The 18,893-nt window shown below is 33.7% G+C and overlaps 2 protein-coding genes across 3 annotated transcripts in view; both read left to right on the top strand.

The window, feature by feature from the left end:
- Window positions 1-70: 70 nt before the first annotated feature.
- On the top strand, window positions 71-4,046 carry LOC111043822. The gene is made up of 3 exons (XM_022328876.2): window positions 71-400; window positions 1,365-1,460; window positions 3,771-4,046. The coding sequence occupies exons 1-3, from the start codon at window positions 367-369 to the stop codon at window positions 3,935-3,937; spliced, it is 297 nt and encodes a 98-aa protein (XP_022184568.1). The 5' UTR covers window positions 71-366; the 3' UTR covers window positions 3,938-4,046.
- A 1,323-nt stretch (window positions 4,047-5,369) lies between these two features.
- The window catches only part of LOC111043821, a 519,687-nt gene continuing 506,163 nt past the window's right edge, over window positions 5,370-18,893 (top strand). For both annotated transcript variants that reach the window (XM_039432914.1, XM_039432915.1), the window contains exon 1: window positions 5,370-5,555. The gene's annotated coding sequence lies outside the window, so the exon portion shown is untranslated. The remainder of the gene's footprint in view (window positions 5,556-18,893) is intronic.

Genomic DNA, 18,893 nt, shown 5'->3' with positions numbered 1-18,893 from the left:
TTTGTTTTATATTTCAAACTAGAGTAGTATTATTTCTGTGTAGTGGTCAACCTGCAGAGCGAAGCGACAGGCGCGGAAGGACAAATCAATACGCATAGAAGTGCGATTTACAAGGCGATACCATTTGATTTGCTTCAATAGTTGTAGTTGTCGACTTTAATTAATTTGTTTCCTGGAATTTGGTATTTGAATTTAGAATTTTCCTTAGAAAAGTATATCGCATCTTAATTAATTTGGAAAAACTTTAAAGGAGAGTGATTGTCGTTGACTGTGACAAGCGATAAAACATAACCATAAGGAACCTTTGAATCAACGAGTTAATCCTTTTTTATATCTTGAGATCATTCCTGTATTCTCCTGGAAATAATGGATCATATCAGTGAAATTGGAGATCCTGAAGGTATTTTATATTATTTTTTCATAATACAGTAGTAGTAAATTTTAAATGTTTGTGTAGCATTTTTTAAAAACTAATTTGTTCCTTATCACTGTTTCTTCAAGTGATAAGTGAGTTATATTATTTTAAAACATTCATATATTTTATAAGCAATGTTTTGCCTTGAAGTAAAATTATAAGACTAATTGATCATATTTTACAGTAGATTTACAGATTTATTACCGTAATAATAGATGAAAAAATAATAATTTAGACAGTCAGGCCCGGTTGCACAAAAGCCGGTTAGATTTTAACCGTAACTAATTCCACGAGAGCCAATGAGAGAAGGCCTTTTTGATAAGACGGCTTCTCTGATTGGTTCTCGTGGGATTAATCACGATTAATATTCAACCGGCTTTTGTGCAACCTGCACTCAGTGTAATAATTTGGCCAGTTTGGATCTGGTTTGCACTAAACCAGATATTAATAATATTAGTATGTCTGCCGTCTTGCTGTCTTTATTTGTTCAAAAACAAATTGGCAATTTTTATGAGATCAAAAATTTTTTTTGACAACATGTTTAGATACACTATTTTTTAACTTTCTCAAAAAGAGTTTCTGGCAATATAAAATCAAGAAATATTATAACATAATAATAAAAAAAAACAGATTCTGTTTTAAATTCCACATTTGCTGGACTGCATCTTCGTATTGAAACCAACACTTTTACAATTTCCACATAAGTTTACCTATGGTTTCAACACAAAGTCGCAGTTCTGCATATAGGCTAATAGAGAGGAATTTTGTCAGGACCAATGTTTTTCAATTTAGTGCATAACAATAATTCAGAACTTAACAATAAACTGTACAAGTACAGTAGCTCAGTGGTAGAATTCCGCCTTCAAGTACATTTGAATTATAATTTTAATAATGAATAAATATAGCCTACACTAAATATGAATAATAATAATATGTTTCTCTCTTACAGCTCTAACTGGAGATCAAATAACTGAAACAGTTGAGGAGCTGAGAGCGAAACTTGAATCAATGAGAAGTTTGTTAGCCAACAATCAGAAAGGAAAAGGTATTTCCAGAGTAACTTACTGCATTGTAGAAAATTCATATTTATTATTCTTTTTGGAAATTTTTGAAGGTGATTGAAGTTGGAAAAAATTGTATCGCCTATTTCTTATCTGTCACCATTACAAAATAAAGATTTAGGTCTTCACACAGGTTTTACCTTGTAGGCTACTCCTTAACATAGATGGAAATAAAAAATATACTGCAGTTTTGGGAGTATTTTTATCTAGTTAATAGTATTTTTCTTGTATTATTTTTGATGTTATAATATTATATTATTATAATTGTGTGTGTTTTTTGAGAGATAAATTTGAATTTGAAAGACAAATATTTTCATCGCTTCAACCACCACTTTGTTGGTTTCTTACTAGTCATCAGTATACCTCAACATTTGTATATTCAATTCAATTCAATTTTCTTCCGTCCGTGACCAGTGTATATACCTACTGGATAGACATTGTCGATTTATAAAACACAAAAGTTCAAATATTTACAGTTATCTCAAGATGGCCGATCAAATAGACTGACAAAGTTTGCAATCTACTCCTCATTCAAGAAATAGAGAGGGAGGTTAATCAGTTTACCTCGAAAATATTAAAAAAATTAAATATTAAATATATTGTATAACTTACTCTACCAATACCTTGACATCTCTCTTAGTTGATGTATTTTCATAATATTATTGCAGTACTGTATTTATACCCTGAAAATTAATTCACATAAGTTTATATTTTAATAATAGAGACAACCACAGTTAATGAAGTTTTCTGTGCATGAAATTTTATTGAAATATAGCATAATAAAAAGCACAATCATTGTTCTATCAGTTATTTTGAGGTATAATATGACCGATATAATAGCAGTGATAATATTATTCTAGTATAGAAGTTGTAAATAATAAATTGAATAATTTATTCAATTTCAAAAATAATTATTTGAGAAGATAATATATATTTTTACATCAAGTTTTGACACTAGGATGACGAATTACAGACTATTAATAATTGTAAAAACAATGTCTATAAATACCTTGGTTTTCACTATTAAATTTTATAAAACTTTAAAGTGAAAAAGCACTCACATTATTTGATGTGGCGACGTCCGTTTCGTGCTGGTATCGCACATTTTCAAGCCAAACAGGAACTGAAGTGTTTAAGGTTATGAGGTGGTGATGGAGGGGAGTTTTGGTGGTTAATGGAGGAGTATTTAAATGAGTTTGTCAAACAGGGTGTGGGAGGAAAAGTTGATTTGGTCATTTAGAATATTGTTTGGCTGTTGTTTGGTGTGTTTGTATATTTCAAACTGTTCTAGTACATTTAATTTTCTGTTTTTGTGGGAATAGTGGAGTATTTCGAGGTTGTTGTCTATGTCAGGGTGTGTGTGGTCAGTGGAGATAATGTGTTCTGCAAAGGTGGAATGGGAGGACGGATGGGTAATGGCTCTTGTGTGTTCTTTGAATCTTATATTGAAATTTCTAGCTGTTTTACCTATGTAGAGATTGCAGCAAATTCTACATAGGTAAAACAGCTAGAAATTTCAATATAAGATTCAGAATTTGAGCAAATCAATCTCCTAAGTATCACAGATTTGACAGTAAATAAAATAAGTCAACAATAATTCATAATATTGAATGAGAAGACGTTCTCACATTTTTTCACATAGGCTACCGCAATATTTTTTGAGAAGAAACCTCAATTTCAATTGCCATTCACTTGTACACTGAAACTTATATGGTTGTAATAAGCAGCATAATTATATGGACGAATCCTTTTCAGTTGAGCTTTATACTGTAGTCTGTAGTAGCATAATTCAGAACATAATTATATTCAGCTTTTGAATATTGATATTTAAATATGGAGATAAACACAATAAGACTGACAATTTGAACAATAGCAATTGTTCAAATGCTGCGATACAGTTACATTATAATAATTGAGCAAAGATCCAAATCAGTATGAGAGTATGAGTATGTAAGCATACTACTTACTTACTCCATGGCGCTACAGCCCATCCAGGGCCTTGGCCTCCTCTAGAATGCCTCTCCAATACTATGTAAGCATACTGTCCGAGGTATACTGAACATCATACTGAATAGGAGATACTGTGTTCGATCCTACCTCAGGCAAATTATTTTTGGATAGTAGCTCCTAACAGAGTTCTCCATGTTGTCAATATTTGTCAGTCACCGAAGTCTCCCGGTGATTTTATAGCATCCTATTCTGGATTTTCGTTTGCTAACTCAATATGTCATTGAAGTTAGTTAACATTATTTTTATGATGAATTGCTAATACATTTTTTAAATTTTTTCCGCAGAGAAAAAAGGAGGCTCAACAAAAAATGCCAGTATTATAGATGGCACCTTTCTGAGCGCAATCTTCGGGGTGGTTCTTGTGTTGATAGTAGGCGTCAGTTTCTACGCCTTTCAGAACCTCTTTTGGGCCATCCACAAGAAATTCAATCCACGGCACACTGAGCTGTAATGCGTTCTCCCAATGTTGACAATATAATTATGTACTTCCCTATGGCTGTGCTCCTTCCTTTTTTATCCAATGAAATTGTAGATGTTGTTTAATTAAAGGAAAAAATATACTTTGTTGTTTTTCATTACCATACAAATTAATTTTGGACTTGTGAAAGGTGATATTAGTATTCAAGTGATAAGCTCAATATAATTCATCCAATTTTGGGTCTAGTTTGAATCACCCGATGATAAAATGTGGCCGTTCAATAGTATTGTAGTATGGTTTACTATCTCATTGATGACGTTCACTAACTCATTTTTTGTGAGGAAGTTTTTATAGAGGTTTTATTGGAACATATTTTTTGAAACTCATTCTTAAAGCTGGCATGGTAAATATTGATTCACTAACTCATTTTTTAGAGAGGGAATTTTTGTAGAGGATTTTCGCATGTAACTATTATAAATGACAGCGAATTCCAAATGAAATTCAATAAAATTAATTCCTGCAATCGAAAGATTCCTTCAAAAGACATGTATCAATCAAGGTGAGAGACTAAAATGTATGAAGTGAACAGATATTAGACAGCCTTAAATTGTTAGTTTTTCTGATGTCAAATTTGTTTTTTATCTTAGACTAAACCATACCGCACCATAAGGTTTTGATTGAACCTTGACTTTCATTTATCCATACACAAAGAATATTTCTACATTTGCCATCAAGAAAATAAAGTTGCAGCACTGAGAATGAATAAACTACTCTGCGTTTTCAAAAGGAAATCATTTTATTATAGTGAATCTTGATAGTTTCGACCGTAACACTACAGTAGGTACCGGTACCTATAGGCCTATAAATCAAGCAGGGGTATATGATGCAAACTGCCTCATTTAAATTCTTGAGGCTAAAACAAAGATTAGGAGGGTTTTAAAAATGAGGAGTGCGTCTTTAGGCTTTCACGTCTGTGTAACTTTTAGGTCCAGTTTCTACATAGGAGATTTAATAGGTGTCCTGGAAACCGGGTCATAGTCTGATTAAAATATGAGTAGGCCTATAATTACGACCTATAAGTCTGAATTTGAATTTTCAAGAATTAATATCAAGGTTCAATAGTTTTACTATTTGAAATGAAATATAAGATATCACAGGATTCTTGAAATGAAATTGCAAACAAGTATGTTAGGTGTTTTTTAGATTTATTTCAATCTATATTCATGAGCTATAAATGATTTTAAAAGAAAAAATAGCCATTTATTGCTTAATAACGGCTTGAGACCAGAGAAAATTCCACCTTTCAACGCTGATAATACGATAATGAATGAGTGAATTTTAGTGGACTTCACAATAGGCAACCACTTGAATCATAGTGATTGGAATGCTGTTCTGATACTACCTGTCAGCAGCCAGACACGTCACAGGGAATTTTTCCAGTAGGTTGGCAACGCGAAATCCGTGCAGCGTTCAGTTCAGCCAGTAGATCAGCTCGGTGGTTGTGTGTGTGTGCCGGTCCGTGTTTTTCCTAGTGTTTTATTTATTTATGTGCTAAGTGTTGATTGTGTATTGTGTTGTGTTTTGAATAATATCAATAGCTCAAACTTCATTCTAAAGGATACGCAAGAGTACTTGGATTAACCTGATCTTTGTAAGTATTTCGTAATAGACGCCGACTTGTATCGATTCTAACAACTCAGTCGAGACTCGAGAGGCCTTGCAAGGTCCTGCAATCCACACAACCGTCAAAACAGCTGTCTACACAAGACACGTTTGTTTTCTTTTCGACACAACTTGAAAATAATGTTATCAAACTTGTAATGTCTTAAAATTAAGTCTATTCTCTCACTTTCTTTCTAGAATTGCTAATTGTTTGTGTGTTTACACCAGTCCAGGTCTTGACTTTCAGGAACTATCAGGCTCAGGCTGGCTGATAGGTTAGGGTTGCATGTTGTTACTTGCTGTAGTACTTGTAGTTTTTGCTATTTGTACTAAGGACCGGTTGCACAAAAGCCGGTTAAATTTAAACCGTGATTAATTTCACGATAACCCATCAGAGAAGGCCTTTTTGATTTGAAGGCCTTCTCTCATTGGTTCTCGAGGAATTAGGAATTAATCACGATTAACATTTAACCGGCTTTTGTGCAACCGGCACTGAGATTATGTTACTTTAAGAAATAAATTTACAATATTTTTTATTCATTTTCCAAATATTGGATGTCATCAGACTTGCCAGTTGCCTTCTAAAAATCTATTGTAGCCTATAAAAAACTTTCAAACTTGTCAGAAATGTTTTGTTGGATTTCTAGAGTCTAGACGCTTATCTACTACTGAACGGGTTTGAAAACGTTTCAAAAGATATACATAAAGATCTCGTTTTATTCGAAAACTACCTAACTTATAAAAATCGAATGCTTGGTTGATAAACGTTTAGAAATTAGCTAAGAAACGTTTGTCAAATAATAATAATAATAGTTTCTGCCATAATAAAAAATATGTTTGTCGCCAAATATACCGTAAACAATATACTGTAGAAAAGAGTGTCTAAATAAAAATGTCAACTCACAAGAATGATACCGTACACTCTAGTTTATTAAACATACTTACTTTGCTTATCAGTTTCAATGTATAGATTGTAGATGACTGAATGTGTATACAGTATATTATAATACATCCACTCACCCCTCATTCTATTATCATTCGAGAGTATATTGAAGTTTTAATTGTCATGTTCTCTTCAAGCTGTTAATTAAATTCTGTATTCTGTCATAGATAAAATATACGGTACCGTTAATTGCATTACTCGAAAATGATTGTGTTGCCAGATGTTGTTTTTCTTCTATTTTAAGATTTGTATTCCCCACATTTGTTGTAGCTTTCCACGGAGTTTGTCTATTCTGAGTTTTTCTGATTTTTAATCAAAGAAAAACTCAAATGTCATTTCAATTTCATCAACATACAATTCCGTACAATTCTCATGGCAGTAAAATCTAGGATCTAGGCAGTAAACACGCTGTATGGAACAATGAAAACCACAACCTCTAAAATCATATTTCGTCGTAGTCTATTGTAATATGATAGCTTTTATAGCAGTGCAAAATTTGACTCCATATTTGTTGAGCAGAAATTAAAACTCAAGATCAAAACTGCGTTCTATTTAAATTAACTTGCTGAAATTTTTATTCATAATTTGAAATGTATTGTGTTGGTATTGCTTGATTGCTAATTCACTTCGTCAGCTAGAAGAGATCCTATTTTATTCTCTCTGCATCGAGTGTCTATAATTTAATCATTATTTTGAATTCTACTCCCGACTCCTCTGAATATCTTCCCCCCCCCCATACACACAGATGAATAGTCCAGTAGGGGGATGTTGTATAATGCATTTCATATACGTGTATCATGTTTTTGGAAATAAATAGATTATAATTTGATATAATTTTATAAGTCTGAAAATAGGTTCCCGTTGTTCCGGAAGCCACCTAAAGCAGTAGGTCCACTCATCTCATCATCATCCGTCTCATGTGCCCACGCACAAGCCTGCAATTCATTTGGGCATCAACTCAATAAACAAATTATTGCAAAAAGATGATTGAATGTGAACAAAATGCATTATGATATACTTTCCTCGTACTAGATTCATCAAAACTTAATAAGAAAATTGTTTTTATACAGAGTCCGCCACGTGAAATAGCCGTTTTACAAATAAAAAACACTCCACTATTTGTTGGTCAAAAATTAATTTATTGTTCGAAATACTTTCCTTTCAATATGTGATTTGACTTTATCAATTTAATTCAATCAATCATTGACCCACCTCAAGCTGGATGAAAGACTTATGTACAAAAATAATATTGTAAAGATGGTGTTGCATTTTCACAGTGATAAATATGGAGGCACTCTCTAAAGTTATCCTCCTCTCTCTCTAATAAGTGCTGACAAGCGATTTCCTTCTCTATCTGTAGCTTGTCGCACTACGGACAATTTACAATGTTTGGTATCATCATAGAAAAATATAAACCAAGAGTGAATCAAATATATGATACCAAGAGTACCTATCATATCCTCTTAAATGATATCATATCCTCCAAATATATGATTTCAAGAGTATTATCCTCTTTGGTTTCATACAATTAAAACTTTAAATAATATTTTACTAAAAAAATATTATACTTAATTTTAACTTGAACACTGATTCAAATCACGAATATCACCAAGTTTAGGCCTTTGACATGCAATTTGGTTATCACATCATCTATATAATAAAAGCGAAATGGCACTCACTAACTGATTGACTGACTCACTCACTCACTCACTCGCAGAGCTAAAACTCTACCGGACCAAAAACGTTCAAATTTGGTAGGTATGTTTAGTTGGCCCTTTAGAGGCGCACTAAGAAATCTTTTTATTTTAACTCTAAGGGTGGTTTTTAGGGGTTTAAAGTTTGTCTTTTAGCATGTATATTCTTCTTATTCCAATATCTTAATTATAATTGAAATGTCCATACCATAATATGTTAATATAGAACTATAATCTAGAGAGAGTACCTCTTCGAAACAGTTGTTCTGGTAACTAAATTAATAATTTTGTCATGTTGGCATTAAGTTGAGTTGACTTTGTTAGGTTGGCACCAAATTGAAGATTGAAATGCATTTATCGCGGAAAAATTGATTGGTCACTGCTACTTCAATCAGAGCTATCCCTGGGAATATTATATTTCTAGCCGTCCGGCTCGCTTCGCTAACCATATCCGTTTAGCCAGACGTTTAGTCTGGATTCCCGACTGGATCGTCCTAACATATGATAAAAATGCTCAATTGAAAAATGCAGGCGAGCGAAGTGAGCCTGCTCACCTCATTCTTGGACGATCCAGTCGGGGGTCCAGGGGGCGGAGCCCCCTGGCTAGACGGATATGGCGAGCGAAGCGAGCCTGACGGCTAGTAGTGGACATTTTCTTTGCTATGAATTTTATTCACCATGCAGCATGGAGGAAATAATATCCTATTTATGAGGAAATATAGTCTACTATTTATAAATTGGTTATTCTATGACACTGCAAAGTAATCCAGTAGCATGTTGGTGGGTCCGTGTTATATCGAGTAGGCTCCAAGTTTTAATAACGTTCAAGTAGTATTACTATTTGAAAATTGTTGGAAGTTTGTTTGCAGACACTAATCTCATTGAATGTCGTTCAAGTTTTGTAGCACTTCAAATTACATTAGTGGGAATAGTACGTCGGTAGTACGCTTTTCAACCCAAAAAGTCTCAAGGCCATGAATAATCAATAACTCCCTATCATGAGATGTCTCACTGCGCCAAAACTTCATAAACCATCGCGTGTAGACCTACAACAGAAAGTCATATAAATATTAAAGTTGAAATTGAAGTGATGAATTACCGCAGATCACGATAATGTAATAAATGTATAGTAGTAATATCCCAATTCCATGCCATGAAGACGAAACTTTAGCAATAGGTATTCAATGTTCAGCAATCTACTAAGTATTATTGCATTTTGTCACCAAATTGTCAAGGTACTTTAGGAACTTTGATTCCAAAGAGTCACTTTGATGTGATTCCTTTTTTATGTGAAAGTCAATAGATTAACAAACAAGAAAATTTACATATTTAAAAAGGAAATAAAAAAAAGAAAATAATAATATCACAACTTGTGATGTATGAAATCTGTCTCTGATCAACTACATATTGTAATAAATAGAAAAATTTAGCATAAGCTAAATAAAAATGGAATCAAAGGAAAAAGTTAAATTTACAACCTCCACTCACGAAATTCAGAGACAGAAAGGATCATCGAGCGTTGAAGACGGGGTAGCAAACAAGACAGTGACGTAAGCAAAACGGAATTATCAAAATTAGACAAAGAAACTAGAGAGAAAGAGCAATGCAAACTCAAAGCTACCAACAAGGACAGAAAAAGGGAGAAAGAAAATAGCAAAAAAGAACTGGAGAGAACAAGAAAGTAGATTATTCGAAGGGTACAGCTCGATCCCATAAGTGCATCTTTGTCTCACTGAGAAAAACAAGCTGATAATACAATCGAATTTAGAACCGAAATAGCAGAAAAACAAGATAAAAATAATCATGTCCAAAATTGTTACAAGATCAACAGTTTTGAATGTGTGGCTACTACCACAGAATACAAATATGCTGTATTTGTATTCTGTGCTACTACCAAGCCGTCAAGTAGTGATTTAGAGCTTTCAATGTTTTGCGGGTCGTTATTAGCTCAATCCTGAAATTTCAATACCATACTTAGTGTTATGTTGGAACACAATAAAATATATCAAATTATACCCTTTTATTTCATAAGAACACAACTAAGTTAGTCCCAACTAGTGCCATTTTAAAGTGTAAAATGGGTACAAGTTTAATATTTACACTTGAAAATGGCTCTTGAAGAGTTGAAACTGGTTGTGTTGTGATAAAATAAAATGGTACCTACTTGATATATTCTATATTTTATATAGGCCTACTCGTATATTCTACATATTGAGTTAACCATAAATAAATATAAATAACCAAATACAAAAATACAGAAATTGCTCGCTTAATATAATAGGATATGTGTTTCAATACTTTCAGTCGCCCTAAAAATAAGAGTGAGTATTTAGTTTTATATTATTTACACATTTCTTAATATATTTATTAGGTTTACAAACAGCGCTACACCAAACTTTTATCTAGAGCGAGTTTTGTAGAATGTAGATAGTGGCACCTCCTGTAGATCTAGCAGCCCACTTCTGTAAGATGGCGATCTTGTCACTTTTAGTCACAGTTCATGGCGATTTAGGCGCAAATGGTGTGAACCGACAGATCTGTCTTTTGGTCTCCAGCTCTGGTCTACTCGTCATCAAACAACTCACATTTCTAGATGCAAGTTCTTCTCGAATCTAGAACCGCCCAAACAATAATATTCCTAATTCTAAATCGTCTAAGACTCATCAATTAGCGAGAGAGGTGTCGTCCTAATTCGTGTTTCTTGAATGTATAATAATATATTCTTCTCCTCCTTCTCAAACAAATTATTAGGCTATTAAGCTTCCTGATTGTTATTTGAAGATCTTGCTCTTCAGAATATTCAAGTTTTTAGCTCCTTCCTCACAACCGTCTAGTAGCTCAAATTTTCTTTGTTCCCTAGATTTCCGGAGGGCTAGGTGGAAAAGGCTCTCTTCGCTTACACATCCATTTTCACCTTTTTTATCCTTCATTGGTGTGTCACCAATTCTATAGATAGATATTCAATTCATTTAACACAGTGTACTTACTATTACACAAACACACTGTTGAACGTTTTCAAATTAATACAAATATAAATATAGCCCACTTAAGTCGACCAATTCCTTCAAGGATCCTCCAAATACCCCTGCACCGTGTAGTAGGCTTTGTGCCGGTTGCACAAAAGGCGGTTAAGTTTCAATCGTGTTTAATTTCACAAGGACTAATCAGAGAAGACCTTTTTGAAAAGACAGCTTCTCTGATTGGTTCTCGTGAAATAAACCACGATTAAAATTTAACCGGCTTTTGTGCAACCGGCACTTTGTCTATAAGATATTTTTGAATGTCGGTTTTAAATCTAAAAAGAGGACTTCTCAAGAGACATCTTCGATATCAGTATCGACAGCTATAGTATTAACTGTTTTCATTTTCACCAATTTCGATTTCTCACCGACGACACGACAACCAACATGTTTTCCGGTTGGTCGATTATCTCCAAGGATAGTGTATAGCACTATCGGCCCAATCAGCCAATCGGAGGACATTCTGGTGTCTAGTCGAATAGAAGTTGGTGAGTGTAAACCACCAAAAAAACTGTGATTGGTTTGTTGGTTTAAAATGTACAATTCATTCTTCAAGAATGTTATCTAGCTTGTCCAGATTCATTGGATAGTTTATGTAATTGAATCTGTTCTAACAATCACTATAGAAGTTTATTTCCCAAATTACAAAATCAATCAATTACTTGAAATGTCATCATCTCATCATCATCATCATCATCTTCACTTCAGGGAATAGAATTGATTAATCTGTTCTGTGACCCATCTTTTTCTTGGCCTAGTTTCATCTCTTTCTCCTAGTAGGTCTATAGATTATACGTCAAGTGACATTCTATTCAAATGACTGCATCAGTTGCGTCTCTTTTGTAGGATTCTTTCATGCAGAGGAGCAACCGAATTAAAATTTGAGGAGCGAATTTCATTATATGTAATATGAAATCTATTGTCTAAGGAGAATAGGAAATAGATTATTAGATTTTGTTGAATATTTGATGAGAACTAGATGATTCAGGAGTACTGTATATAGATTCTATTGTTCTGTGCTAGTTCTCTGTTTTTGATAAATATAGAGGATACAAAATAGATGGTTCAAGCGTATATAGTTTCAATATTTTGTCTAGCTACTATCTGTTTAAATTAACGGATCTGATCAAAAAACTGTATTATTGAAGAGTTTCCCTAGACCCTAGGTACTAGTTTTCTATGCTCCTACTGTTCTCTGTTTCATGGATATGATCAGAAAATTGAATTGTTGAAGTGTATCTGTAGATACTATTTTTCTATGGTACCAGACTACTTTGTTCCACGGATCTGATCAGAAAATTGTAGTCGACCTCTGAGGGAACACAGTGTAGAACAAAGAGGCATCGAAGATGCAATGGCGGAGTTGTTTTGGAGCAATTAAGCGGCCATCGACAGCAGTCTGTGAGCTGTGACCCGCACCTGATTATATTTATAGACCAGCGAAGACTGTCCGACTGTCAGCTGGCAAGCCCAACCGGTTGTCATGACAACAATGATGCTGCTGATTGTCAGGATGGTCACTGTTGACTGGAGGACGCTCTTGTCTGTTGTCTTTGTTGTTCTGACAGATACAAATATAATAACTGTTTAGTATCAAGAAATACTCTTGTATTATACATTATACATATTTTCTACACATTCTAGTGTAAATCTGAACTGAAAGAACTCAGTACTTCTGAGGGAACTCGATATATTTTCCCTTATCTCTGAACTGAGGTAGTAAATTGGAGAGTACCTACCCATGGCTTCTCTTGAAGTTTAAAGAAGGAAGTTTGAGATTATTGGTTTCAATTACAGTATTTTCATTTGATAGTGATAGTAGCCAGCCGTTTAGGATCAAGTATCAAGTAATACTCTTTTATTATACATATTTCCTACGCATTCTACAATGAGGTCCACGTTATAATGGCAGTGGAGAAAGATAATAGAACAGCGTTGCTGATTCTCTGCCTTGCCAGTGTCTTCTAGCTGATACTAACTATTCATTCTTGTTAGTCTTTTAGGTCCTTAGTTCTATTAATACAGTTTTCATTGAATATTTGGAATAATTATTATAATATAGTGATTAAATAATAAATGTTCACGATTAAGATCAAATATTCTATCAATTAATTATATTGATTCATTGTTGACAAACGATCTGGCAACATTGTGGAGATTGAAAAGGATAGCTTTATCTGCTCTGCTTTGTCGATTGATAGACAAGGATAGTAACACCAATATTAATCAAATACTGCCATTATAACGTGGACCTCACTTAGGATCAAGTAAAACTCTTCTATTATACATATTCCCTACACATTTTACTGTGAATCTGAGTAAGTGAAATGGAGAGTAACTATGTTTTCTAATGAAGTTTCAAAGAGGGTACTTGAAGATTATTTTATTATTTATTAACCAATGTTTTATTATTTTATATTTTAATGTATTATTTTATTAGATTATTAACCAATGCACAAATCAAATACATGATTATATTGGTTTAAATTAGAGTAAATTGATTTGGCAGCGTCAGTGATAGTAACCGTTTGGGATCAAGTAATATCATTCTATTACATAATTTAGTGTAAATGTGAGGTAGTGAAATGGAGAGTACCTATATTGTCCGTTGGAAGTTTGAAAGGGGGTACTTGGTGGATATTATTGGATTGAATTACAGTATTTTGATTGGACAGTGACAGAGTATTGCTTTCATAGTAGCCGTTTAGTAAAGGTACCTAGTGAAGGAGAATTGTGATAATGCTCTCTTTTGGGCAGTTGGAGATTATTGGTTTGAATTACATTATTTTGATTGGACAGTGACAGAGTATTGATTTTGAAGTATCCGTTTAGTGAAGGTAGTGAAGGAGAATTGTGATAATGCTCTCTTCTAAGTGGAGTCAATTTTAACACTCTTATCTTCGTTATTGACCTGATAACGACATTTACAGTACAGGCGAACGCATGCAGCAGCAGACAGACGTCTGCAGACAGATGGAGAAAAAATCCCTCTCCTGGTTTTCGAATGTTGCAACGCCACAGACGTCCGTCTGTCTACATATGTCTGCAGATGTTAGATTTTCTTCAGTCTGTCTGTTGCAACATATGTCTGCAGATGTTTGATTTTCCTCAGTCTGTTGCTATATAGCCTACGTTTGTGTTGTTGCTGTTGAACTTTCAAAGACTAAGTTACTGTAGTTGAAGATTATTGGTTTAAATCAAAGTATTTTCAGTTGTAGATTTAGTAAATGATGAATTATTATGGCATAGGAGCATGTCGTGATAGTAGGAATAGTGCAGTAGTATATTAAACATACTTCTATTAATAGTAGTATTCAACAGTACTAGTAATATTTAATAATGCAGTGATATTATAGTATTAGGAGTGTGACGATCAATAATACTCTTCTTTTATTATTATCTACTCATAAAACTACAAATCAGAAGCTCGAATGATACGAGTGATAGATTGTATTCCTTCCTGGTGGAAAATTTGTATTCTTAAAGTTTATTAAAAAATAAAGAAGTTGATTACATTTATTGTATTTGGTGTTCTATAGACAATCAATTTGACTTTGATAAAGGAATTAAAGAATTCCTTATTTTCTTGTAAACTATGACCAACTTTCTATAAATATGTCCTGTCAATATATAGTCAGTGTAAACATCAGTTTGCAGCAGGGGGCTTCATAGCCAATTTTATTTCAATATAGGAGTACGCTGTTGTTGTTTTCATGTTGATTCTATAAAAAATGCTTATGATCTCTTTTTCGCTCATTCTCTTTTCACAATTAGCTCACAGGCTCTCTGGACTCTGTAAAATCTGGCAGCACTGTACTCTATGAGAGAAATACTGCATTCAATCTAAAGGTGCGCACATAATTATGCGCCACAAACATGCACATTTCGCTTACCATCAGCTGATTATATATGCATCTTATTGTTTCTGTACAAATACAGATATAATAAGCATAGCATTAGCTTATAAGTGAAATCGTGGTACGTAAATACATAAGTCCGTACGCACTTGAAGGTTTGCATGGGCTATAGTGCAGTTGTACAACTTCTGTATGTATTTTGTAATAATTATGTATATGTTTTGTCAATAAATTCCTCAGGTCCTATCCATTGGCAATCAGAGAAATTATTATAGTGTGATTTACTGTAAATAAATAATGGAAATGCATTCTAAACTATATTTTGAGACACCAAACGTTAGTTTGTTACGTAGAGTGAAAACTATTCCGAGCTTCATTCAATTGATAGGTACATCAATAGGTAGCTTTTATTGGGCACCTCTATTCAATTTGAAATGATAAGATATTCGTAGTTACTTGTCCTGTAGTAGTCATACTTCATGCCTCCTAAACTGTATTTTGAAACCATAAAATACAGTAGAACCTCTGTATAACGAAGTCAATTATCCCGAGAAAGAATCGCTGTAGAGAGGTATTCGTTATCGAGAGGTTGTTCTGTCAAGAAAACTGGCATGATCTTATGGATCTTATAATATATCACGGGCAGTAATTAAATGAATATGGTACATAAATCATAATATCCAGAACGTAGATAGTGACATTTTGTGAAATTTCACACATTTTACAAAATTGAAATGTATGACAAAAGCAAATGATGGGAGGATGGGTAAATCCAGCATTCCCGTTCCTTCATTCATAAATGGCGAGTTCTAACAATTGAAATGTGTGACAGAAGCAAGGATGAGAAAGTCCAGTCGTTTACCTGCCTGCTCTACGAATGAATTCTTGGTATTCTAAATTTCCAGTAACTTGTATTCAATTTTCGACTTGTGTTTCAACCTGTATTGACTGTCTACCACCCTCATGTGTTTCAACCTGTATTGACTGTCTACCACTCTATCTTCTTCCTACCTGAATTGCCATTATTTTTAGTCTATTGACCTTCTGCTGAAACTAAACAATTCCTTGAAAATGACTGTCTGGTTCCTATACACACTACATTTTGTATGTTGAAGTGAAGAGAAAACTTTGTAGTTGAGTGGTCCGAAATTCGTTAAATAGAGGTAAATAAGCAGCCAAAACTCTAAAATGTCATGGGACCAGGTAAAAATTCGTTGTGTAGAGGATTTCGTTGAGTGGAGGTTCGTTATAGAGAGGTTCGACTGTACTTGGTTACGCAGAGTGTAAACTATTCTGAGCTTTATAAAATTGATTTTTTTACCTCTATAGGTAGCTTTCATTAGGCACCTCTATTCAACATAGAATGAGCTACTCTGAGTTACTTCCCCTGCAGTAATCATGCTTCTAATCAGTGCAGTGGTCCTGTTGCCCTCTCCCACTCCACAATGCTGTGATTACGGTGAGATAAGAGCTATGACCTTGCTGTGAGTAACTGCCTCTGATATCAGTAGAAGACTGGATTTGAACAGACAGCAGTAGCAAGTTGAGTGCTGCGGTCATCCATCCAGATCAAGGTTTCCGTGCTGCTGCTGCTGCTGGATGCTATACTGACGTTCACGTGAAACTGGTAGCATTCCTTATGAGTTTCCCATCCAACAAATGCTGACTGTTGAAAGTGAAGCTGCACTGGTTTCACTTATGGCGGCATCCAAGATGGTCCTCAATTCTCAATCCTGAATCTCGCGCCAAACCGTATATGGTGCACATGTAACACGAGCAGAAGTGCCAACCCGACCGGAAGAAAATTCCCTGCAGTCGGCGCTTTTCAAGTATTCCATGTCCGGAATTGAGTTGTGTGAAAAAGCGGTTGCCTCTTCAAAACGTAGCTCGTCTTCTGTTTCTTATTTATTTTCTCCAGTCGCTTTCAGTCTCAGATTCACATTGTATGTTTCATAGCGCTCACTTTCCTTTTGGTTTTCATTTTCGCATATTTATTATTCTGCCTGGATGGGCAAAAGTGGGGTCAAGAGCCTGTTGGAATTTGCAATATGAGAGAGTCAACAAAATTTTGTAACTGCGTACTAAACTGAGACTCGTTCAAATTGTTGATCCGTTCATTGTAAATAAATCTGAATTTGAAATTCAGGTTTGTCATTTTTTCGGGTTAAATTTCGAATTGTTTGATCGAATAGCTTGAGTCTACTAAAATCGCTTCACTTATATGGGCTACTTTATTCAAATTAATAAAACTTGAAGTACCCTTTTGAAAATGGCCAAAGTAGGTAGAAACTAGTCGTTGTAATGTTTTAAAGTTTTAAAATGTTTCAAATAAAAAGGGGACTACAAGTTTTATATAGTTTTTATTGACAGCTTGATTCTACTGTTTCCTCATTAGAGTATAGAATGTAATTCATTCACATTCAATTAAATTCATTTAAATTCTATATTCTTTGGCTAGAATTTGAATTCTATTCTGTCTGGTTTACTCCGAATTTTCTGGGATTTATTCAATACTTGAAGTGTTCTCTATTCTTAAATTTATCAATCCACAGTTCATCAATATTCAATAACTTGGTAAATTATAAATTTCTCAATAACTTGGGAAGTAGCTGGATCAAATAACTCATACTTCACTCTGATTATTTATCTACTCAATAAATTGGAACTCTATTCCAGAAAGTCACAGCTAGAAGCCTCAAAAATGATTCCATTCTACACTCAATGTTGGAACTATTGTGCCCGATTTACATAAATTGTATCAAATTGAGAAATTTACCTGTATCTTCCATTCATAAGAACCTAACATCTTGAAGAAATTTATTAATGTGGTGCTTTCGCTTTGTGACAGTGTTAGACCAGCTCTAATCTGACTGTTAGGACTTGTGTTGGAACAGGATAAAATGAATAGCATTTTTATGTACATGTTGATAGCAAGAGCTATATAAGATGTGCTCATTTTCATATTACTGCTATAAAACTGATCGTTCTATGTAATTTAATTACTTCTTCAAGTTTTTATTGTTGCTTTCTTATCTCACCATTCCAGGTCCCATTTAAAGTACTAATTAATACTAGGGAGCACTTGGATTGTTTGCTTCTTCTCCCTTTTTCTCATGGAACGTTATCAAAAATGTTCATTTATGATGCTTGAATTGGGCTTCATTAAAGCTCATATCATAAAGATTTCTTATTTGAGATTATATTCCTGACAGTATTGTGGTATTCCTTATGTTCCAGTTCTTAGTAAATAGAATGATAAAGAATAAAATCTAGAATAAAGTGACTTGAGTACATAAAGTAGTGTTGAAAATATTCCTGCGTCACTCTTTCCTTGCACTTTTAAATTATATTTTGAACAACTTCCTTTTTCAGATCCTCTTCATAAGTGATTATTTTTTAAATGAACTTTTAAATAACTTCCTTGATCTAGATCTGGAATGACTTCTTCTGAATAACTTCCTAAATCTGGAATGATCATCTTATAAGTAATTGTTTTTCCAACTTTAACATTTACTATGTCATGAAGGAATCAATTCTATGACTATGTTCAATATTCATAATTCTATTGAATAAAATATCAGATACTCCTGGCTAAATCAAATGTTAATCTCATTACAAGTAAGAGGAGAATAAGTTTTATGTTTCATCAATCATTATCTAGGATAAAGACTAGCTCTAGGAACGTATAATTTATTTAAAAACGTTTTATCCTTTCTGCTAGGACTAAAAGTATTGAATTAATTCTCGTTTTCTTCATATTCATTCTTGAATTGGTCCTCGTTGAGATGTGTTTGGAAGTCGCAGGACCTCATC

Source organism: Nilaparvata lugens, chromosome 7 (assembly GCF_014356525.2).
Source record: "Nilaparvata lugens isolate BPH chromosome 7, ASM1435652v1, whole genome shotgun sequence".
NCBI classification, from domain to species: Eukaryota; Metazoa; Arthropoda; class Insecta; order Hemiptera; family Delphacidae; genus Nilaparvata; species Nilaparvata lugens.
This window is presented reverse-complemented; position numbering and strand designations above follow the sequence as displayed.